The sequence below is a fragment of the Pseudomyrmex gracilis genome, unplaced genomic scaffold (genome assembly GCF_002006095.1).
Source record: "Pseudomyrmex gracilis isolate BER0280 unplaced genomic scaffold, ASM200609v1 scaffold_24, whole genome shotgun sequence".
In the NCBI taxonomy this organism is placed as follows: domain Eukaryota; kingdom Metazoa; phylum Arthropoda; class Insecta; order Hymenoptera; family Formicidae; genus Pseudomyrmex; species Pseudomyrmex gracilis.
The window spans coordinates 448,880-468,141 of NW_018020608.1; the positions used below are offsets into that span (position 1 = coordinate 448,880).

General features: G+C 43.2%; 4 protein-coding genes across 8 annotated transcripts in view; 3 read left to right on the forward strand and 1 right to left on the reverse strand.

The window, feature by feature from the left end:
* Positions 1-14,934, reverse strand: part of LOC109852055 (intron-binding protein aquarius) — a 21,597-nt gene extending 6,663 nt beyond the window's left edge. Inside the window, exons 1-3 of one of the 3 annotated variants that reach the window (XM_020422862.1) lie at positions 14,699-14,934; positions 13,921-14,557; positions 13,612-13,790 (exon numbers count right to left, since the gene is read on the reverse strand). In XM_020422862.1, the coding sequence (XP_020278451.1) occupies positions 13,612-13,790; positions 13,921-14,557; positions 14,699-14,782 (900 nt within the window). In that variant the 5' untranslated portion in view covers positions 14,783-14,934. Of the gene's footprint in view, positions 1-3,864; positions 4,725-8,968; positions 9,983-13,611; positions 13,791-13,920; positions 14,558-14,698 lie in introns of those variants that run through there. The other 2 variants (XM_020422865.1, XM_020422863.1) reach the window with 2 other exon arrangements.
* Positions 16-7,419, forward strand: LOC109852058 (G-protein coupled receptor Mth2-like). The gene is made up of 7 exons (XM_020422871.1): positions 16-640; positions 4,739-5,006; positions 5,313-5,611; positions 5,852-5,930; positions 6,029-6,189; positions 6,351-6,591; positions 6,680-7,419. Exons 1-7 carry the CDS (start codon positions 589-591, stop codon positions 6,876-6,878), a joined length of 1,299 nt encoding a protein of 432 aa, XP_020278460.1. The 5' UTR covers positions 16-588; the 3' UTR covers positions 6,879-7,419.
* On the forward strand, positions 10,134-12,592 carry LOC109852057 (probable G-protein coupled receptor Mth-like 5). The gene is made up of 2 exons (XM_020422870.1): positions 10,134-11,278; positions 11,787-12,592. Exons 1-2 carry the CDS (start codon positions 10,462-10,464, stop codon positions 12,437-12,439), a joined length of 1,470 nt encoding a protein of 489 aa, XP_020278459.1. The 5' UTR covers positions 10,134-10,461; the 3' UTR covers positions 12,440-12,592.
* A 247-nt stretch (positions 14,935-15,181) lies between the features above and the next one.
* On the forward strand, positions 15,182-18,834 carry LOC109852056 (zinc finger protein 2-like). Of its 3 annotated transcripts, none has more exons than XM_020422867.1 (5): positions 15,182-15,355; positions 15,715-15,902; positions 16,108-16,518; positions 16,675-16,920; positions 17,062-18,834. In XM_020422867.1, exons 1-5 carry the CDS (start codon positions 15,304-15,306, stop codon positions 18,517-18,519), a joined length of 2,355 nt encoding a protein of 784 aa, XP_020278456.1. In that variant the 5' UTR covers positions 15,182-15,303; the 3' UTR covers positions 18,520-18,834. The 3 variants fall into 3 exon arrangements, with proteins under 3 accessions (XP_020278456.1, XP_020278455.1, XP_020278457.1); XM_020422866.1 differs by having other exon boundaries at positions 15,185-15,355; positions 17,032-18,834; XM_020422868.1 differs by having other exon boundaries at positions 15,186-15,355; positions 15,720-15,902; positions 17,032-18,834.
* Positions 18,835-19,262: the final 428 nt, after the last annotated feature.

The window sequence follows — 19,262 nt, forward strand, 5'->3', positions numbered from 1 at the left end:
TGTGTAGTGTTTGAGAGAGAAAAAAAAAAAAAAAAAAAAAAACAAATAAAAGAACGCGCTCAACTCGAGGACATTTCTCGCGATTCCGATAACGTTCCGGGTGCCAGTCTCGAATGGTCTGAGCAAATAAAAAAAAAAACGTGATTTTTCCGCGAGGCTCTTGTCAGTTTTCAGATAATGTCCGCGTCGTGAAAGTGTGCGAAGATTGAAATTCGCGCGACGATCCAAGTCGTCGAAGAAAAACGAGGAAGAGACGCGATCAAATCAAAGAAGAAGCCTGGGCTCTTTACGAAGAAAAACTGCGTATCTCTTGTTGTCAATATTATAGGTTTCCCGTAGGTCTCCGTAGCCTAACGAAACGCTAAAGCAAAGCATCAGTTGCAAGTTCGTTGACCCCGATCGAGTGCATCGGATACACACACACAGTTGGAGGGTTCGAAAACGGAAAATCCTATACTTCTTTTGTCGCCTTGGTCGCCGCGGCGAGAAACGAGATTCGGAAGAGAAGACATGCGGTAACGAGATCCGAGACATATACAAACACACACACACAGACAGACAGAGAGAGAGAGAGAGAGAGAGAGAGAGATGTTATCCGACGTGAGTTGCAACAGGCGGTTAGGCACGTCGTCGATCAGAGGTATGCAAGCTTCCTGTTTATGCTTCATCGCACCTTCGATCTCTTTGTGCGAAAAAAAAAAAAAAAAACTCGCGATATTTCTCGCGCACAATTACAAAGTTCTCGTAAAAGAAATCAATTTTTTTGTCGATCGAATTATCTCGTCGATGAAATCGAACATTCGAATCTCTTTGAAGTTCCGTTTGGATTTCGTGTGTGTTGTTGCACACGATACGTAGTATCTCGAGATGTTAACATGTTCAAAACGGAACTTTTAGTTCCGGTACCTACATATATAGTTTTCTTGATAATTGTGCGTGTTTCCTAGATTTGTCATTTTTCTTGACAACGTAAATAATTTTCAGTTTCACACAAACTTGTTAAATTTCGTCCGAGAAGAACGCGTGCGCAGAAGCGTTGCGAGGAGAATTTTTCGGTATTGATCATACACTCGATGCGAAAAACAAATTTGCAAACGATCGATTTCACACGTGGTGAATTTGAATTAATCGTTTCGTTCGAGTTTGTTGCTTCGCTCCGAGAAAGAGATCGCAATCGTCCGTCCTTGCGAGATTTTCGATATTTTTATTGCCGACCAATATGTGCAAAATACCTATCGGTTTTGGCATGACTAATAATAATAACAACATCGTGTTGCGATCACACGTTTCGCAAGAAAGTGTCTGTCATGTTTGTTTTTTTTTTGCGATCACGTACATGTTTCTTGTTTTTTTTTTTTGTTTTGTAGCGTATCGGAATTACGTAAAAGCTTCCATTAAATTTGCATCTTAACGATCTACAGATTTCGTCCACAATAGACTTGTGTGTGTAAACTAGTAGCAAAAGAGACTAGAAACACACACGCACATCTGTTCACAAACATCTTGATAATTAATTCACCTTATCGATTATCAGAAACGATCCCGATTGAAGTCCAACACAACGACTTCGATTCAGAAACACGGGAGAAAAGATCGTCGGAAACGATCGTTTTGTAAAGAAATTAACTCGGATCGTTACTGCGCGTAATTTTTCTTTTTTTTTTTTTTCTCGTCTCGATAAAAGAGAACTCTCTGTATTGAAACGGATAATTGGATCAGTTAGCAGAGATGCGCTCGCTACGACAAGAGAGCGCAAATTCTCTCGAACGCGCGCGCTACACACATCGTGCGTGCGCGAGGAAGAAGAAACAGTATTTTCACTGTTCGTCTGAAAAAGTTCGGCTAAGTTTCGATATATCAAACGGAAAAAAAAAAAAAAACTATAAATCTAAATCAACGAAAGAGAAAATATATAAAATCGCAACCGGGATCTAGAGCGAGGGTAAACACGACGTGAGATTGATCGCGCGTAGCTCTTATCGCGACATCAATTCTCATCAAGTCAATTTGATGAAAAAGATATCGCGTCGCATTATGAACGAGTTTAAAAATCTCGAATCACGTGTGTTTCGCGCGAATCCGTTTTCTGAAATTCGATATTTCATCGAGATATCTCGCGGAGCGGAGCTATTGATCCACATCGAACGTCAGAGTTCTCTCTCTCGTTCGGATGTCTCTCATCTGTCACAAGCGACACTGATGACAACAAGTCCGAGTGTTCTGTTTTTTTTTTTTTTTTTTTTTTTTGCTCCGTACGCAGTAACAAGTTTCGCGTTCGATTGTCATATCGCGCGCGAAGTGGCACAGTTTCGAGTTCACGCGACGACGAGAAGAAGACGAAGAGAGAGAGAGAGAGATTTGTCGGCGCGTCTCCTCCCTTTCGTAAACACACACACACATCGCGCAACGATATCGGCGAGTGCTAATTGCGCCCGATCATTAAGCGGCAATTACGTACGCGAAAAACGCAGACGATCACACTTACGTTAATTAAGTTGTCATTGTCATCGCGGCAAATAAGCGGGAATGATGATTGCGACGCTTGTACGCGTACCGCCGCCGATTCGCACCTCGTTCATTTGCAACATTGAACATCGCCTCTCTCTCTCTCTCTCTCTGTCGCACACATCGTGAAACAATCTTCTTAGAAATTTATTTATGCAAAAAAAGAAAAAAACGAGAGAGAGAGAGACGTTCGCACGTTCGATGGATTGCGGTGGAAAACGCAGCAGCGACGTGTGTGTCTTGCGAGTGAGCGATATTTGCGAAGTGGAAAGGAAATGTTTAATTAACGTTTTCCGTCGCAACGAGACCGATTGCGACGATCAGGTTCACCGCAGATCAACCGCCGGAAAAGTCGCGCCAAGCGTGTGCGCGCACACGCAAACACACACAACGGCGCCACTTGAATATATATATATATATATATATTGCAAAACAAAAAAAAATAAATAAATAAATGATAAAAAAAAAAGCAACGCGATATCCGCGGCAACGAGATTACGCGATGCGCAGCATCTGCAAATAGAAGATAAAAAAACGATAAAAGATGCAAAAGTAAATGAAGCGTTTGAGCTTCTTGATAAGGAAGCAATAAATTACTGGCGAGTGTGTAGTGTTTGAGAGAGAAAAAAAAAAAAAAAGAAATAAGTGGCACGCAGTTCAAGAGAAAATCGCGAAACAAACACATATTCAACACACATCATACACAACACATATCGCGCGAGAATTAATAAAAGTTTTTTGTTTTTTATTTTTTCAAACGCGCGGTATCACAACATCTCGTCGGTGTGTCTCAGAGAGAACCGAATTCTTCGCTTGTGTAACATTATTGCAGTTAGTGCGTATGTGTGTTTTTCTCTTTGTTCTAACGAGGACGCGACACAGCGCTCGCGATTTTTGCAAATAAAATATATTTTAATACACAAAATTGAAGATGATTAAAAGAAATATACAATAAATATACAATAAACGGAAAATTTCGCTTTGTGAGAAAAAAAAAATTACAAGATTAATTTTTACAATTTGCTCTCTCCGCGCTTTAATTTGACGCGCTGCGCGTTCCGCGCTGCTTCGGCGGGACGGGAAAAAGAGACACGCTCCCGTAAATCCGGACGGACGATAAAATCACGAAAATGTACGCAAACCGGAGGTTTGCTCTGACCGAGTATCGCGCGGATGCACGTGGATCTGGCGCACATGTACTACGTGTTCTCTCAAACATGGGCGGTTCGCCCAGCGCCCATTAATCAAGAGCCGGAGCAGTTATAACAAGAGCCACCCCCTTCATCTCTTTCCCTCGCGGCTATTGTTTCATATCGTCGCGCACATCTGCCATTAGTTTAAACTGGGTTACCGGCTAACATTTCTATTGCGCCTGAAACGAGTTCGTCGTCAGGATGAGAGCAGGCGCGTCGTCCAATTTCTCGTCGTCGTCGTCAATCTCTCTTCGATCCCTCAACGAGGATAACGTTCGTGAAATTTAACGCACCGTTACATGTACAGCTCGAATCGAGTAATATTTTCTGTGTTTATCAAATCTATGACTTCGGAAGTCGTACCGACTCCCGGACCGATATGTTCCCGGCTCGCGATAACATTAATATCGCGCGCGCGCGCGCGCGCGCGATAAAAAAATCTTTGATATCGAAGCGATTCTCAAGTGACGCATGTGGCAATGTGGAAACTCCCGGACTATGTTGAGCACATTTTTGCGGTAATAATAACAAGAATAATAATATTTGCAAAATGCAAATTCGAAACTGGTTGGGGAATTCCTTCTCTTTCGGTTTTACGAGCCGCGAAAAACTGAACGTCTCGTTTCCGCGACACTTTTTTTATTGCCCGCACGTATATATTGAAACTTCTAGTTTTACGACTTGGAGGAGAAGCGTTTCGAAGACGAGCGGGAAAAATGAAAGAGAGAGAAGAGAACGCAAACGCGCGAGACTCTCAAAACGCAAACAAGTTTAACAATTGCTTGCTTCACGCTTGTTTTGTCGCTTGAATTTTTCAAACCTCATCTTTCCGCGAATTGTTTTTGTTTATGAAAATTCGATTCTTTTATCAATTGCGCGTATACAAACGTGATGCAATTTTCACAGAATAATATGTATCACGCGATCGTCACATATTATATTATATATATATATTGTCAGATCGATCACAGCTAGACGCTTTCTTTTTTCGCGCGTTACGACGGAATCGACATCTCAAAAGATGCGACGCTGCTTCGCAGGTTGTCTCTGGTTGCTGCCGTGTCTCTGGCTGATCGTTAATTCGGTCTCCTCGACGAATCCGTCCCTCAACGTGTCCTGTTGTTCCGAAAACGCGACATGGAATCACTCGATCAATTGCTCGGACGGATCGAGGATTCGTCTGAGCTGTCCGTTCGGCATCTTCCTCATCGATCCCTACGCCATGGAGAACGACAACTTCACCGTCGTCTACGAGGACGACACTGCCTATTTGCTGTCGCAACTCGACGAAAGGATCCCGGCAGACAAGTAAGAATTTTATAATCCCACTTCCTCCTTTCTTATCGCGCGCTTACCAGGAAAAAAAAAAAAAAAAAAAAAAAAAAAAAAAAAAAAAAAAAAAAAAAAAAAAAAAAAAAAAAAAAACGACCGGAAAGACGTTGAGAAACGAAGGAAAATCCCAGGTGTTGCGCGAAATTATCGCGCGATTAAACCCGGCGATAATTTGCACGAAGAGAATCTTTCGTCGACGCGAGAGAGAAGCGCGTTCTCTTTTGTTCCCGTTTAATGATTTTTGCGCGTTTCATTTATCGCGTCTGTTGTTCTGTTGTTCAGATTCTGCACCACCAGGTCGCCGAAGAGCGGCGGCGAGATCGCTCTGACGTGCTTCGACGAGAGCTCAAGCTCGAGCACGTCCGTGTGGAAGTACACCCTGGTGTGTATCGTGAGCATAATCTCGGCGATTTTTCTGATCGCCACTCTGGCGGTTTACGTGATACTGCCCGAACTGCGTGAGCTCCAGGACAAGGCGATGATGGCCGCGGTCACGACGATGGCCGTCAGCTACACCGTTCTCTCCATTCAGCACCTGCGACCGAGCATGCAGGACGAACGCACCACTTGCGTGACTTTCGGTACTGACGCGCATTAATTATTAAAATTTCGTGTCGCGCGCGTTAGACTTCGCCGCAGCAAAAGAGCTAAAAAAAAAACAAAACAAAAAAAAAAAAAAAAAAAAACGAAAAAAAAAACAAAGATTTATCGAGAATTTCGATTTAACGTTTTTTTTTTTGTAACAATCGAATTCTCGCGATATTCACACATTATTTTTGCAATCCTTGTCAATTCGTGAATAATAAATCTCTGCACTTCAGGTTTCATACTGTACTTCTCCTTCATGTCTGCGTTCTTCTGGCTGAACATTGTGGCCTTTAATGTTTGGCGCGCTGTGTGGTAAGTTGTTTTGCAACAGACAAATTGCGACGGAAACACCCGATTCCCGCAAATCTTCCCGCCAAGAGACACACACGCGTTTCGAACATGCGTTTCAGGTTTAAGAACTTCCGGGTGAGGGAGAAATCGCTCTTCTACGCGTATTGCGTTTGGGGATGGGGCGTTCCCGCGTGTTTCCTGATCACCTCGCTGACGATGCATCACGTGGAAGGACAACACCTCAAGCCCGGCTTCGGTGACTACAGCTGTTGGTTTGGCGGTGAGTTTTTTTTTTTTTTTTTTTTTTTGGAAATACCGTTTTGGAAGAAATTTCTTCAAGCTTAGCGTAGCTTCGTCGAGAAACGCGCGTCGATCTTCCGAACGATCACGCGATTTCGATGAATCGGCGCGTATAATATAAAAATATGCAACTTCTCGCAGGTCGCTTGCAGACGTGGGTGTATTTTTACGGGCCGGTCGCTGTTTTGCTAACGTTAAACATAATCTATCTCGGACTGACTAGCTGGCGTTTGTGGCATCAGTATCGCGATTACACGGGCAGCAAGTTGCGAGTTCTGCGATTCAAGTGTCTGCTCTACATCAAACTGGTGCTGGTAATGGGTATCACCTGGATCTTCGAACTGCTGTCGTTCGCCGTCGACACGAAGATCGAGGAGTTTTGGTAAGCAATTATTCGAAATATTCCGATAAACATCCGTCCGGTCGGTCTCTCGCCCCGTCGGATTTAATCGAATCCCCTCTGAATCCAGGATACCGACGGATCTGATAAACGGTCTCCAAGGCTTTATCATATTCCTGCTTCTGGTCGCGACGCGGAAGCGAGTGCGAAAACTTTTGGCGAAAAAACGCCCGTGCGGTATCGTCTTCCCGAAATCCTGGGCCGCTTACGAGGACGAGGAGTGCGAAGCGGTGCTTCCCGAAGAGCTCGAGCTGTCGCAGCAAGGATAAGAAGACACACACGGAAAAAATTTCTTGTTCTTGCTGAAATTGCAAGAAGATCAATCAGAGCAGCCAGCGAGAAACAATTGCCAAACCTATCGAACCTGTTTGCTTTTCCGACGAAAACATCTCGTTGGCGAAACAAAAATTCAATAAGTTTAGCAACTTTTGCTCACTGGCCATGTAGAACTTGTCTTCAGTGCGGTTCTTTCGTGTTCTTTTTTTTTTTTTTTTTTTTTTTTTTTTGTATTTCACTATTGAACGCCCACAAGTGCGAAAACTGTCGGGAGAGTGCGCGCGAGAAGAAACATCATCATCATCATCTTAAGGACGGTCTCTCTCTCTCTCTCTGTATGTGTTTGCACGTTACTTGTGTGGTTAAGCACACGATTTGATATATATTTCGAATTAATTTGATACTTAGATATAAAACGTATAGAGTTTGTACGTGCGAGTTTTATTTTCTGAACGATTTTTAGCAAATTGTTGTGTTACATTTAAGCGCTGTACAAGAATCTCCTGTAATAAACAATTGAACGTTGTAACATCACTCACTGAACTAAAAATATACAACGCAAAAAGACAAATTACTCATATCGGTCGGCACATAAGTCGTTACGCTCGTGTGATTCAGTTCCAGTTTTTTTTTCTTAATTTTTCATACAAGTCACCCGCGGAAACACGTGACGACGTACGACGACAACGTCATTCGACTTATCGCGATTTTCTACGAAAATACGTAAATCCCATTCGCGTTCTCTCTCATTCCGCTTGTGTTTTGTCGGTTGGTATTGCACGTATATGTTGACCGCAACGTGTAAATCTGCAAAGATGTTCGGTTGCGCAACCAGAAGAGTCGAAACTGACGGCGTCGCGATTGCCTAGCTGCGAAGAGAAACACGTTACGGAACAGCAAGAGAGCCACACTTACGTATTTTGAAAGTGAAGGCTACCTGATGCTCTTTCATGAAATAAATAATTAAAAAATTGCAATATAAAAATCTCTTACTGTTTATATACAATCGCATCGTGATTGAGCTCTCTTTACACATCGATAAAAACGTGTGTGTTCGCGCACCGTGAATCGCAGCGCGCGTGTTCAGGTAACAAATCCGATAGTTTCGCAATGGCTCTATGTGGCACAGATAATATGGGTCAAGATTGATTGAGTTATGCGTAGGTCACATTTGTTAAGCAAATTGGATCGTCTCGAGACACAATTGACGTCGTCGCGATGAAGTTATTGACGCGCTCGTTCGCGTTTGACGAGACACAATGCAATAAATATTTTATTTTAAATATGCAATTTGCCACGAGACGATCAGTTACCACATGATCGGCGAGAAAAGTTTACCAGCCTGTTGAATTTGTTGTCAACAAAACATTTTTGTGGGCGAAACAAAAATTCTGTGAGTTTAGCAAATTCTTCTTGCCGGTCGTCGTTTGACGACAAAAATATTTTTCCGTGTGACTTGAAAAACATTTTACACACAATATTTTTTTAAAATACATTTTAAAATCATCGAAAACACATCAAAAACACATTAAAATTTATTTTTCCAATAAATAAAAATTATAGGGGAATAGAAAATTTTCCTCGATTCTCCGCGCTTCGAAACCAACAAGTTGAACATCTCGAGACAATCTGAACGGCCAATTCACACGTGTTGTTATGTCAGAATATATATTTATCCTAGTCGAGTTCCTTGTTTATTATGTTTTGTTGGACTCTACAATCATAATGACTTAATCACAAAGTGCCAAGTAGACGTACGTAACCGAACGATCATTCGGATAAAGAAGATGAAGATGATGAACAAAAAAAAACTCGAAGATAATATCTAATCACACATGTGGCTCGTGCGTGTCAAACGATAGAAATAAATGGACAGACATAAAAAAAAACTTAACCCAATCCCGGAACTTCATTACTTGAACGTTTAATAAGATACACCGTTAGGATTGGAAAACGTGAAAAGAAGATGCGTTTTTAACGAAGAAACCGCGACGCGGTTGATTTCCTTATATTCTATTTTGTCGCGGGGAGCGCAATTTATTTATATTTACGTTTTTTTTTATAAGCGCCTGTATAAACGCACAAAAAGTCGGTGGCGAGCCCGAAAATGTTTCTCTTATCTGTGGACCTGAGAAAAAACTCCGCTCGCTCAAATCACGAACACACACACGCACACGCACCGATGCATCAGTGTAACATGCGCAGTGTTTTTTCACAGGAGTACGCGACAAAGAGACGCGTACATGTTATATTTACGCGTGTCGCCACGTCAAAAAGGCGCGTCGTTTTGTCGGAAAAAAACTTGCGAATGAATAATAAAAATGGAACGGAGACAAAAAAAAAAAAAAAATGCGAGAAATCGCGAATAAAGAAGAACAACAGATTTTCGAACGACGAGCGTTAATTTTGTACGCGAATGTGTGCCAAGTTTTGTGACGTACATACTTTAATGTGTAAACATTATTTCTCTCTCTCCCTCCTCTCTTTCTCTCTCTCTCTCTCTTTCTCCCAACTGTCAGAAAGCAAAATATTGCGACAGTGTGTGGAGAAGATAATATTATTCTACTACTTTTGTAACGCGTAAATTCTTAATCGTTTGCCTAATCGTTCCACGCGATGATATTTAATCAGATAAGATTAAAAAATTTCCGTGTCACGTGTCGAAGATCCGTTCCTTGATGACTCACAACGCCCGAAGGTGTTGAAAAATCAAGAAACAATTCCAGTGAGAATAAAAACAAAAATTTTTGTCAGATTTGCGAAACTGTTAAATTTAGAAGAAAAATTATTACAATGTGTTTTGACATCATCCTATATTGTGTTTCAGAGATGAGACAAAAATTAATCGATTTCTTCTTGTTTTTTCTTTAACATTAAATAAACAAAAAACTGAACGACTTCTTGCAGCGCCTAATGAAATTCAGCTTACATTTTGTTCGCTCGGTTATAACGTACATCGATAATTTTTCAGACGCTTTCGATATTCGCGATAAGAAAAAAAAACAAATTAACTCTCACGTGCGCGCAGAACTCCAGTGTATTGCGCAAAAATATTTCTAGTTACTGTAGTCGCCTTATATGTTTAACATAATTCTTATGGAAATGTCGCTCATGTTACATGCGCGAAAAATGCATCGGGAACGGATCGCGACGCAAAAAAAGCGCGCGTAAAACGTTGCGCCGGCGTTGCGCCTTTGAAGTGCGCTGCACAGCACCGCGGGCAAAAACCGGAGATACGTATACGATCACTCGAAGCAACTCGAGGCCGTCGGGAGCCGTAGGGAAGTCGAGAGTAGGGGGGCCTGACGGAGGAGGATGGGAATGTCATGGCGGCGATTGCTGGCGGCAGGGGTAGGTAGGTAGTTAGGTAGGTAGAGATAGGTATAGGCAGCTGTGAAAGACGCTGGAAACACCGAGGCAGGGCCAGGTATGGCGCGATGAGGTGACGTGATGGACGCTTCGCGAAACAATCGATTAAACGCCGCAGCAGCGACTTGCCTCTCTCGACGCGGAGAAAGCGAGAAGGCGCGAATGTGAGGAGCAACAAGCAATCGGACCCGAGTGTATTTCGGCGTCATGTGTCTGAAGAAGAGCGCGTCAGTGTTGTTGTTCGCAATCGTCGTCGTCGAGTGGAGCACGGGGAATGCGGCGCTCGCAGCCGCGGACGCGGAGACGCGATCCGTCGATGTCGGTGAGACGATAAAGATCGGCAAATGCTGCGAGCCCGAGGAGTTACTAATGGACGAACAGTGCACTCCGCTGGCGGAGACGAACGAGACAAAGTGGCGGCCGGAATTCGTGGCGGAGCGAGATCCGACGACGGGAAGGGTGCGGAAACTGATCGAGCCCAAGTACGAGCTGAAGATCGGACGGCCCAAATGCGATCCCAACGAGCATCAGCGGAACGTGTATTATTATCCGTCCGGATCGGATCGCCTGGCGATTCTGCCGACCGGTGTGTTGCGTCACATCATCGACCTGAGCAAGGCCACGGACGAGAACCGCGGCGTTTCCGATTTTGACATTGAGATCGACGACGACGAAGAGCACGTCATACATTACGATTACCAGTTCGGTCATTACTGCGCCGACAAGACGATTCTCACCGGGGATCAGTTGGTGGCGACGTACGCCATGCTATGCGTGCCGGACGTCACCGTGCACTGGACCGACACCAATTATCTGATGACACGCGCGATCGATCCCACCTTCCACGCGATATCGATAGCCTGTTACCAGATAGTCGCGGTGGTCTACTTCGTGTTGCCACAACTACGGGACCTCGTCGGCAATATCATCACCAGCATGACTCTCTGCCTGGTGGTAAATCGATGCGCCTCAACCGTCAGGATATTCACAGAATTCGGCAGTCACTTCAGCTTTATGATTGCCGGTAATCGTCGCAGTTTTTCACTCTCAACACGAGTCACTTTTCCTCATGTCGTTGAGTCACAAGTTCCTTTTAAGAGAACGCAAACGGTTCTCGGAAGAAGTTCATTTTCTGTGAATCAACATAAGATACGCAATAACACATCGACGAGTTTTAAATTAATCAAAACGAAAAAGATTATCTAATGTAACAAATTTGATACATCTTCTTTTACGTGTGTCATTTTAGCGAAACGTCACAAGTTTCTTTCTTAACAAAGCGTACGGGGAAAAAAAAGTACTACTCGGTCGTATCCTTTCAAGTCCATTGACTGTATTTGCGAGACGCACGCGAAGTCAATCGCCACAAAGAGACACTAATGAGTCACTCGAGCGAGCTGAATGCGACGGAAGGGTCAATTAATAAGCGCGATTAAACGAACAACGCGCTTATCCCACTCCGGGAAACGAATAATCGGATGTTGTTTGTTTTCCAATTTTTAACTCGCGTTTTTTTTTTCTTGATTTTCCAGACATAATCATGTACGTCTCCCTGATGGCCGCCTTCTTCTGGCTGAGCGCTCTGGGCTATTACGTGTGGAACACGTTCAAGTCGCGCAACGTTTTTCTGCGGGTGACCGACGGCAAGAAGTACTGCTACTACTCGTCCTGGGTTTGGAGCCTGACCGTCTGCATAGCCGGCACCGCGATCTTCGCGCACTTCGCCCTCGAGACGAACAAACCCGTCGTGGGCGGGACGAGGTATCCCGCTCAGGAAACGCTCGGCTGGCTCGGCGTGTCGGTGATGTTCATGTGCATCATGTTCACCATCGTGATCGATCTGTGTCTGGCGGTAACGACCGCGAACAGAATCAAACGTATGAGCACGTACGGCCGGATTCATCACAAGATGAAGTACAGCTTTCGCATGTTCTTCTTTCTGTGCGGTATCATGACCATCGGTCTGCTCTCGTTGCTGCTTTCGCGCATGCAATACGACGCTCTCTTGTACTGCCATATCGTCGTGAATCTGCTCCAGGCGTTGCTCGTGCTCTACGTGTGCGTGTTCGGTCAGCGCAGAGTCACGTTTCTTCTCGGTAAAACGTGCAACTGCTGCGACTCGGGCGACAACGTCGAGGGTCTCGAATGGGGCGAGGAAATGACGGCCATCAACGCGGGTTACTAAGATCCCTCAGATCTTGCGATTCGAATAATCGAGATCTCTCGAACAAATATTTTGCGACGACCGGAGAGTAATTCAGAGTTTTTATATTTAAATTACGCAAACGGAATACGTTTTAAAACAAACGCACGTTTTACACAAAAAAAAAAAAAAAAAGAAAGAAACATTCCACAAAATTGAAACAAGTAAAAACTCGGTGCGTGCGTTTACGGATCGGTCTTGGAAATGTGATCTTCGTATATTGCTCACTTGAGTTTAAAAACTAAAACAAGTTTTAAACTGTTGTAGCTTTAGAAATTTACTCTTCATAGATCTTAACTATAACAAACGTGCTTCGCGCGAAAAGTTGATCGAACACATATAACGTTACATAGTATCGAAACCAAAAGATATTCTTTATAAGTATGTTAAGTGTGTGGATGTGGATTTTTGTTTTTATTCCAGAGAGAAAAACCAGTATTATAAGTGTGTATTATATAGCGTTTTGCTGTGTGAAAATAATATAGAAATATATACGTGCGAATGGGGGGAAATTACGTTGGAAAGTAACGTGTCCTAGATGAGACGCAAAAATTGTGCGGCAATATACGATAAACGAATTTGTGATCAAGTTGGGCGATCACAGGTTGAAGCAAAATGTGTGAATCTTGTAAATTGAAAATTGTTAAAAAATTTTGAAGCGCCGTTTGTTCGCGAGTCGGCGTAACAAACAATTTGATGAAATCGCGCGCGAAACTTTGATAATTCGTGTTTTTTTTTTTTTTGGTGATCGCATGTGCCTTGAAAGCAAAATTTCGAATCTTTTATGCCTTAAAAAAAAAAAAAAAATGTTAAACGCTTTACGGAGACACTTCGCAATTCTAACACGTCTAGTGTGTACAATAGCATATCGGTGTTCATGTCACCACGCGAAAAAGTTGATATATTATAGTATTTTACATGTGAAATTATATTGTGCAATATTTTTCCCAATATCAAGTCAGTTGTCCCAACACGTTGCACAATATAGTTATTATATATATACGTCACTAATATCTTTAATTTTTATACTCTTAAAATGAATATTCGTATTATATAGATATTTATGTGAGATGATGCGATTTTTGTACAAGAAAATACATTATATATCGATTGATCGAAATCTCGACTTGTGTTGTGTGTTATTGAAGACTCACCTGTCCGAACAAACTCCCTTCTGGGCGACGCAGTAGATTAGACAACTGACAACGCACCACCAGATGATTGTCGTCCATGACAGTATTGAAGAAACGTCTGGTAGGAAGTAGAGCTTCGAGATCGATAACCAGCTCCAGGAACCTTTCGCAGTAGCGTACCTTATCCGAAAGTAGAGGTCCTGAGAATGTAAATGTTCATAATATTGAAGATGTATTTTTTAATTGCTTCATATCAAAGTAGAAGTTGAGAAAAAATTTTGTCTGTCCTTTCTTATTAAAAAAAAAAAAGGTGTAAATAAAAATACGTACCTTCTGGGGTAACTGTTTCCAATATGGCCATAAATTTTATCATAAGCTTATGCAAGAATCTGCGTTCCCACTCAAGCTTTTCCTTTTGCTCCGGATTATCTCTCTTTCTTATAACCTTCCAATACTTTCTCCACTTTGGATACTTCTTAAATTCGAGTTCTCTTCTGCCTTGCTGCAACGAGACCCACATGGAGAGAGACACCAGCCTTTTGACTTCCTCCCTGACCAGAGACACCTCCATGGAATTGAAACAATGATTCAAAAACACTATCAGCGCTGTCTGTTCTTTCAGCTCGAAGTCCATTATGCTCTCTTCCAGACACGCTTCGAGAACCTTTTGAAAGAATCCGGGAAAGTGCGTCGGATTCTTTTCAAAAGCTTCCCAAACCTGTACTCGTTCTCTGAATTTCTCGTTCACCATAACAACAATGGACAGAGTGTGAGCCCGCGTCGCATTTTCTGCGTCATAATTCGGCCAGAGAAAGTTCTCCAGGTACTGACTAAATTCCAACATCATTATTCTCCGAATGGAAAACTTGGACGCGCATATCTCCTGAAGATAAATATCTTCAACCACGCTAGGACTGAACGGTAGATGTGTGTCTGTTGTGTGTGGCGCCCAATATTTATTGGCAAGCTGCAACAAATAATAGAATCACAATGTATATAAGATACAAACCAATACACACATGTGTTTTTGTTAAAATTATATGTGTATATATATATGTATATATAAAATTACAAAATATTGAAGAAAACAACAATTGGGAAAAGATACCTGTGTGATCCTGTCCGCGTTGATTTGTTCCACCGTCGGGGCGGGATTGTTACTTTTGATAGGTGGAAGATTTTGATTCTCCATCGTGTTTGCGATACAAATTAAACGCACTATTAAGTTGAAATCTAACTAACCTCCATTCACCGGTTCACTAGTATAACCTCATTTACATCCGCATACAAATCTCACACACAATCGCGCGCACGATTCACACCGATCCACACGATCACATACGTTTTTTTTTTTTTTTTTTTTTTTAAATACTCGTCTGCAACTCAGTCAAGGTGCTTGCTCGAAGAAGGGGGTTGAAAGATTCGCGGTAAAGGCCCGTGCGCGTAACGCAAATTATATTAAGGTCGCAAAGCAAATCACATGTCGGCATTCTCGTTAACGCAAGCTAATGCTGGCGTGCGATTGGTCGGTTCGTTCGCACGATCTCACGGCTACGCCTTGACTTCGACGAGAGGTCAACAGAGGTCTCTGTGTGTGTGTGCTCTTTGATGATCTCCTCGCAATTAATTAATATTCCCACCCGCACATTATAGAGAGCCTAAGATAAAAAAAAAGAGAAAAAAAACGGGGTGAACACTTCGAGTCAAATTTTAATGAGGCCGTACATGCAATTAGCGAGCGCGAATGAAGGAACGTTTTATATAGGTTAGTCGTAAAAACCTTTCGGTTTTATTTTCTTTGTAGCGGAGCTTTTTATCATCAAGGTGATTCTCTCTCGTCCATGTTACAACGCGATGTTATAACTGGCCGTATGTAATATCCCCCCACTGTCCCTTCGGACGCTCCGTGACTGATCGCGACCGATACCAGTGATATGATACGAGTCGGATTAGTTTGATAAAAATTTTATCCTGAAGCGACACGCGTTGTCGCGGGATCTTGATGAGCTGCGAGGTTGCGGGGAATGCGCGTCACGGAATCGACTAGTCGCGATCACCGCCGCGTTCTCTGAGAGAAACGTTTTTTTGAAACGAAGTTCTTTCCCCCCCGATTGTTTTTGTCAGTTCAGTCAGTTCATCGAAGGAAACTATCTGATCACCTGGGCGATATGGCTGTCGTCGAGGAGTTCAGTTATTTGTGCCGTCTGTGCGCAGCCAAGACTGGCATCCTCATACTGGGCTTGCCGATCTTCGAAACCGGCGATCAGATGCGCAACATTGATAAAAAAATAGCAGCCTGCTTGCCGGTTCAGGTAAAGTTGTTTTTTTTTTTTTTTTCAGAGCAATGAGGCAATGTTGTCTTTGTGTTTGTAGAGACAGATAAACAAAAGGAAATAAAAAAAGATCTTGCATGATTTCTTGTTTCAAAGTCAGATTTTTTTCTTGATATCGTGTTTGCGAAAGAAAAAAATAAGCTTGTTTACATCAATACCAGTAAATGATTTTTATATACTTCAGATATCTGTGACAGACCAACTGCCGAAAGTGATATGCGAAGGATGCGCGTCCAAGCTGGATCAGTGGTTTGACTTCCGCGAAAAATGTCTAGAAACAGAAGAAATATTTATAAAAATGTTGAAAGAAATTGGTAAAGAAGATATTGTTCATATGACAGATTACGACTTGACGGGTGTAAATAATATCAGCACGATACAGATTAACAGCGAAGATGTAAGAAATCATTCAGCTATAGCTCATGAAACATCGGACACCACCATACATACGATGCAGGTGATGGACGAAATGGATCTGGCCGGTGGCGAACAAGTGGTTACTCAGGAAGAAATCAGTCAGGACGCGGACATACAAGTCGCGGGTATCGATTGTTTGGACGGCGATACCGTGAGAATGGTCGAACACATGCAAGAAGTAATTGAACTACTTTGTGATAAAAAAAAAAAAAAAAAAAAAAAAAAAAAAACAAGCAAAATATATATTGTTCCATTTGATCTTTATTTGAACAAAACATGGATCTTTCTCTTCTCAGGGATCTGGTTTGCAAACTGCAAATCGTATGTGTTACAGGTTTCAAATCATCAAATTGCGATACATCTGGAGAACGACATATCTGTGGTGGGAAATTTGGATCGTCATTTGAGCCAGCTCGGAATGAACTATGTCACTTCTATGAGTCCCGAGGATCAGAGCGAAGAGCACATAGTGCATTACTGCGACAGTGTCAAATATGAGACAGGACCAATAAAAGAGGAATATCATAGATTGCAGGATAGATTGATCGCGGAAGAGCCGCAACACGTACTTGAAAACAATGTAAGTATAAATTGTTTTTTTTTTAAACAAACGGGTATATATAATATGAAAAACAAAAACTCACGGTGTGTTTGGGATTCAAGTTTGTAATTCAAATTTGTTGATTCTCAGGTGGCAACGAATAATTTTGCTCCGTCTCAGGTCGAAGCGGAGAACGAGATAGAAGTGCCTTGTATGAATGCAAACGGAACCGGCGAACATCCCTTGAACAACTTTCCATCTACAAGTCAGATGACAGATGTGCCTTGTAAAATAATGGTCAAGTACTCGAAGATGGCAAAGCACGCGCTGTTGGAATCGATACTCAACAATCCCACCGTAGACGAGACAGGTTCTCACTGGTACGTGTGTCCGTTCTGCAACGAAGCATCTCTGGAGAAGACCAATCTGGCCGCTCATTTCGAGCAACACTTCCGCTCCTGTCCCTGCGATCTGCACTTCACCAGCGTCGAGGCGTTGAATTTGCACAAGGAAGAGTGCGACGTGCGTAAAACGACCCAGATCGACAAGAAAGAAGACAACGCGCAGGTGGACGCGACGTCGCAACAAAAGACCGACGACGGCGGCCAAGCGGAGCAAAAGAAACCGGTGGTGAGGCAAAAGTGGAGTGCGAAGGTGTGCATGGCGTGCGGCAAGCAGTACAGGACGAATTACAAGCTGCAGGAACACATGCGCAAGCACACGGGCGAGAAGCCGTTTCAGTGCGCGACGTGCGAGAAGGCGTTTCGCAGCAAGATCGGTCTCGCGCAACACACGGCCACTCACACCGGTCAGTTCGATTACAATTGCTCGACGTGCGGCAAGGGATTTCAATGCAAGAGCTATCTCATCGTACACCAAAGAGTGCACTCGGATGTGAAGCCGTATCCGTGCACAACGTGCGGACAGAACTTCAAGACGAAGCAGTCGTTGCTGGACCACGAGAACCGTCACCTCGGCGTGAAGCCGTACATCTGCGAGATCTGCGGTCGCGGTTTCATCACCAAGGGCCTATGCAAGAGCCATCAGAAGATACACTCAGGCACGGACAATCGACAGTATCCGTGCGTGGTGTGCAAGAAGATGTTCGTCAGCAAGAGTTATCTCAACACGCACCTGCGCATTCACACGGGCGAGAAGCCGTATCTGTGCGAGGTGTGCGGCAAGGGCTTTCTGACCCGAGTCGATCTCAGGATTCACTCGACCATGCACACCGGCGAGAAGAGTTTCAAGTGCGAGATCTGCGGCAAGGTCTTCGCTCGGCGCGCGGCGCTACGCTGCCATCGTCGTTCTCACACGGGCGAGCGTCCGTACAGCTGCGACGTGTGCGGCAAAACGTTCACGCAGTTCAGTCCGATGGCAATCCACAAGCGCCTGCACACCGGCGAACGTCCGTACAAGTGCGACCTGTGCAACAAAGAGTTCGTGTCCAGATCGACCATGACGTGTCACAGAAAGAAGCATCACGTTATCAACGCGACCGTCGCGCCAAAGGACGAAGTGTCGTTTAACGAACAAGCTGAGATAAAAAATGTCCTCCCGTCGGACGCTACGATACACGACGACACGATGCGACTTAAGTCGGCGGAGATCGAAGTCGCGAGCGAAAATAATATGTAAATAGAAAGATTTCGAGCAGCGCGCACACACACACACACACGTACGCGCGCGATGTGTGTGAGGAGAAAAAACTATTCAAAACTTAGATACGACTTAGCGCGACTTCGTCTCTCGATAGTGCTCTTTACCGGTGTGTACATTAGATTTTATATAAACGTATTTTTACAAGAAAAGTTCTCGCGGTAAGTATATGAAAAGGACACGAGATCAAAAAGATTCGCGACGGTGATTTGACGTAATGTGTGGGGCGATTGATAAGTATCCGAAACGACGTGTAAAAAAAAAAGAACAATTTTTGGCCATCGCAACAGTTGAAGTGTGAGCTGTCGGTGCGTTGTCAAAACAGAGAGCTACCTTGGCGAGCTGTCAAATGAAAAACTTGTCACGTGACAACACAGCAGTGTGACACTGTGTCGCTGTCTATGCGTTGTTTCGGATACTTGTCAATCGCCTGAGAACTGTCAGATTTTGATTTTCTTTCTCATTACATCGTTGTTAATTCCAGGCAACGTGAAAATTCTTTTTATACAAATTTCTAAATTGGTTTTTTTTCCTGGTCATGAAGAGCGTATTTTATATCTAACACACGTTCTTTCATTTAATAGTTTATTTTTATCATAATTGTTCGCGATAGTTTTTAATTCGTTGTTCGGACAACTTTAGTTCAACAATTTAAGCGCTTTATCGAAAGCTTTTTGTTTTTAAACATGTACACACGCGATATCGCGACAGATACGTTTATA

Excerpts from the sequence above, each read along its gene's own strand:
- LOC109852057 (XM_020422870.1), top strand. The coding sequence starts at position 10,462 with ATGTGTCTGAAGAAGAGCGCGTCAGTGTTGTTGTTCGCAATCGTCGTC. Across the intron at positions 11,279-11,786 it reads CTTCAGCTTTATGATTGCCG|ACATAATCATGTACGTCTCC; the intron begins GTAATCGTCGCA and ends TTGATTTTCCAG.
- LOC109852056 (XM_020422866.1), top strand. The coding sequence starts at position 15,304 with ATGAGGCCGTACATGCAATTAGCGAGCGCGAATGAAGGAACGTTTTAT. Across the intron at positions 15,356-15,714 it reads TGAAGGAACGTTTTATATAG|TTCAGTCAGTTCATCGAAGG; the intron begins GTTAGTCGTAAA and ends TGTTTTTGTCAG. Across the intron at positions 16,921-17,031 it reads AACACGTACTTGAAAACAAT|GTGGCAACGAATAATTTTGC; the intron begins GTAAGTATAAAT and ends GTTGATTCTCAG.
- LOC109852058 (XM_020422871.1), top strand. The coding sequence starts at position 589 with ATGTTATCCGACGTGAGTTGCAACAGGCGGTTAGGCACGTCGTCGATC. Across the intron at positions 5,612-5,851 it reads CACCACTTGCGTGACTTTCG|GTTTCATACTGTACTTCTCC; the intron begins GTACTGACGCGC and ends TCTGCACTTCAG. Across the intron at positions 6,592-6,679 it reads ACGAAGATCGAGGAGTTTTG|GATACCGACGGATCTGATAA; the intron begins GTAAGCAATTAT and ends CTCTGAATCCAG.